Raw genomic sequence first — 3,844 nt, 5'->3', positions numbered from 1 at the left:
GAAGATGCAGTTCAGTGGTAGAACACTTGCCTAGCACGTGTGAGGGCCTGTAGTTGATGCCAGTGCTACAGAAAAAGGAAAAGAATTAGGTTAGACGAGATTATTAAAGGATTAATAAGCAAAAGAAAAAAATAAACAAAAAATCTTTGTGGACAGATAATATTGCTGCACGTCTGACAAGTAAGGTTCTCTTACACACACACTTGATCTTAGCCCAAAGGCCGAGAAGCAATAAGTAAGGTTCTCTAAAAACTTTCTGCAACCATTTATTTACATACATTTTAGAGTTACTACAAGATTTTAAAATTTTAAACAGTTAACGAAAGAAAAATATGAACAGTTTATGACACTAAATTCAACTGTTTAGCCACAAGGTATCTTAAAAAGCAAATCTGCGCACTGAATTTCCTTAGGCCCCTGGGGCACTGGTTAAAATCTTTGTCCTGTTGGTGTTATCTGTACCTTCCTCTTGCGGTACACCGTCTTGTAAACTACAAATGGGGTTGTAGCAACTCCAGGAAAATCAGTATTGAGACTGCTGGAGAAGAGGACGTCTGAGAAATCCAGTCAGCCGTTCCCCAGGAACTGGCTTCCGCTCAGCTTCCCTCGCTCCCGGAGGTAGGCAAGTAGGTGCCTTCGCCTCCTCCATGTGACTTTTACCCCGTACTTCTCCTCTGGGGTGTCTTCAACCAGAACAGGCACGGGCTCCGGGCTGCAGGGAGTGCTGGTGTAGACTGGAAAGCTGTTTTCCTCCTGTCCTGGGGGACTGAGATCTTCCCTCACGGACGGCCCTGGGGTCTGGATGTCCGGGGCAGCGAACACGCAGGGCGAGCTCGGGAGCGCGTGCGCTGACGGTTCCCCGCAGCTCTGGGGACTGAGCATCGGAACCAAGGGCTGTTTGGAAACATCCTTTTCTGACTGACTGGGGCGCTTCCTGACTGAGGGGATTCCCGGTGTCTCTGGACTGGAAGAAGACTGTGGACTCTCAAAGATCAGATGGGGAAATTTACGGGTTGATTTTTGACTTGAAAGTCTTGCCCGATCTCGACGATGTTTCCGGCGTGCTGGAAACAAGCTCTCTACTGCTGTATCAAACTGAGGTGATACCTAAGTATTAGAAAAAGAGAAAAGTGAAGTCAACCAGCTACCAAGTACCTAAGAGAGGAAACAACATCCAATGGCAAGAACCTTACTGTGTGTGTAGTACGGAGACCGAACCCAAGATGTCTGCACTGAACTGCATCCCCAGTCCTATTTTTAACTTTTCATTTTGAGACTTAGGTCTCTAATTTGCCCAGGCGAGGCTTGAATTTGCAATTGTCCAGCCTCAGCCGCCTAGACTGCTGGGATTGTAAGTGTGTTCCACTATGCCTGCCTTGCTTTTTTTTTAACCCGAATCTTAAAAGAGGCCCATGATAGTTACGGAAACAAAAGAAAAACAGCCATCTAGTGAAATGGTTATGTAAAAAGATATGAGCTTTGGCCAAATTAGTCTCCCTGGCTGTTTTCTCTTGTGTAAAAGCAGGATCAATGCCTCTTGCACTTCGTCACACCATAGAGCTATGACCTGACTGTCTTTAAACTTTATGAGGACAGGACAGGAGATGGTGAGGTAACAGGCCAAGGTGCACATGCTTAGCATGCTCAAGGCTCTGGGTTCAATCCCCAGCACCAAAACAAACAACAAACATTCAAAAATTTAATAGGCCAGGCATGGTGGCACATACCTGTAGTCCCAGCACTTGGGAGACTGAGGCAGGAAGATCACTGTGAGTTCAAGGCCAGCCTGGACTACATAGTGAGACTTTGTTTCAAAAAAAAACAAAAACCAAAACAAAACAAACTTAACAAGGGCAAAGACTTTGTGTACCACTGATTCCCCAGCACCTAGCAGAATGCTTAGCATAAAGAAGGTCCTCAGTAAATAATAAAGGGTAGATTGTTCAAACAGGGAACGAGCAACTAGCAGCCAGGATGTGGTGGCACATGCCTGTAACCCAGCATTGCAGCAGGCTGAGACAGGAAGATGCAAGTTCCAGTCCTACCTGTAACCTAGCAAGGCCCTGTCTCAAAATAAAAAAATTAAAAAGGGCTGGGGATGTAGCTCAGTAGTAGAGCACCCCTGGATTCAATCCCCAGGGCCACAAACACACAAAGAAAGGAAAGCAACTAGCACAGTCGGGCACACACTGAATATTCAGAAATGTCCATTTCTATCAGCATCCACAGGGTTCCAGCATTCAAGTTTCCCCCAGGCTCACAAAGCCAGTAATAAGGTTCTTCCCAGCAGTCCTGGACCAGTTATATCTATTAAGTATATACTTTTTTTTGGGGGGGGGGTACCTGGAATCAAACTCAGGACCTTGCGCTTGCCAGGCAGGTGCTTGTGCCGCTGAGCTATATCCCCAGCCCACTAAGTATATACCTTATTAGGGTTTTAGGCTTTTTGCTGTTACACAGCAGGTGTATTCTCTTCCCAGGACTTTTCTCATTTTTGGGGTGCTGGTGATGCAATCCAGGGTCCAGTGCATGCTAGGCAAGTGCTTCTACCAGTAGGCTACATCCCCAGCCCATCCCAGGGCATTTGTTTGATTTGAGACAGGGTCTTGCTATGTAATTCAGGCTGGTCTTGAACTCACCATGTAACCCATGCTGGCCTTGACGTTTAGACAATCCTGCCTCAGCCTCCCAAGTGCTGGGATTACAGGCCCGCATGACCACACCTGACCATCCCAGGGATTTTAAACTGGCAAATATGACATGTGCCACTTCTGTGAATTTTTTTTTTCAGAGTTTAATCTATTCAACAGTTAATGGAGTACCTACCTAAATATCTTTCACATGAAATTCAGGGAATAATCACATTTTTTATATGTCTGCCATGTGTCTGGCTTTCTCACACAACTAATGGTAGTGAAACTTTCACCATGAACTTTTTCAGAGGAACCTGGTGGGGATAACTCCAGTGCCACCCAACCCATGCCTCAGACTGAACAGTGACAAGAAGTTACACAGGGAGGAACCACTGACCGCTGCCATAAAGAGCACACTGCTGCCCCGACCCACGAATCTGCTCATTCTCTGCAAGCCGTAGAGACGGCATTCTGAAAAGTCTATGGGGTAAAAGTCGAAGAATCGCAAGGGCCTACCCAGGAAATGAAGGCTTCCTCAATGGGCTTGCTGGGCACCTGCAGTGTGTGAGTGGGGAGTTGCTGTGCAGGTCTGCAGTGGTGCTTGGGGCCCTCCCGTGGTTGTTGGAGGAATAGCAGCTGGGCTTTGTGGGACGGCTGGCCACGTCTCTTTTTGGGCGGCATCCGTAGGTGGAGGAAGAGCAGGTAGTAACCACATGATGCTGGGTGCCTTCTGGTTGGGGGACAGAGCCCAATCCCAACACATCCCTGTTGTAGAAGAAACGCAATCTGGAGACAATAATCCAGACGATTCCCCAGCTCTTCCTGACACCCTGCTGGCCACTTCCAGCATAAACTACCATCTGGACCTCAAGGTTGTAGGAAGCTCAGCCTCCTACACTGCACCACTAAGCACAAATACAGTATTCATCTTCAACAGCGCTCATTCATTAAGTACATGTTAAATGCCACAAATAGCAGTTTATCCAACAATCACTTCTTACAGTTCTTATTTTTATTTTTTTTTTTTAAGCACCGGAAATCGAACTCAGGACTTTGTGCTTGCCAGGCGGGCGCTTATGCCACTGAGCTATATCCCCAGCCCTTGCAGTTCTTATTTTGAGACAGGGTCTCGCTATACAGTCTAGGCCAGTGATGGCAAACCTTTTAGAGCTTTCAATGATTTTTTTTTTTTTTTTTTTTTTTTTTTTCTC

At 46.5% G+C, this 3,844-nt stretch overlaps 1 protein-coding gene across 7 annotated transcripts in view; it reads right to left on the bottom strand.

Moving 5' to 3' along the window:
* Rhno1 (RAD9-HUS1-RAD1 interacting nuclear orphan 1) overlaps positions 1–3,844 on the bottom strand; it is a 7,712-nt gene continuing 3,868 nt past the window's right edge. For 5 of the 7 annotated variants that reach the window (XM_013515475.1, XM_005387125.2, XM_005387126.2 and 2 more), the window contains exons 2-3: positions 3,150–3,398; positions 72–1,107 (exon numbers count right to left, since the gene is read on the bottom strand). In XM_013515475.1, coding sequence (XP_013370929.1) covers positions 568–1,107; positions 3,150–3,314 — 705 coding nt within the window. In that variant the 5' untranslated portion in view covers positions 3,315–3,398 and the 3' untranslated portion in view covers positions 72–567. The other 2 variants (XR_001234519.1, XR_001234520.1) reach the window with 2 other exon arrangements.

This window comes from Chinchilla lanigera, unplaced genomic scaffold, assembly GCF_000276665.1.
Source record: "Chinchilla lanigera isolate Chin_1 unplaced genomic scaffold, ChiLan1.0 scaffold00028, whole genome shotgun sequence".
Lineage (NCBI taxonomy): Eukaryota > Metazoa > Chordata > Mammalia > Rodentia > Chinchillidae > Chinchilla > Chinchilla lanigera.
This window is presented reverse-complemented; position numbering and strand designations above follow the sequence as displayed.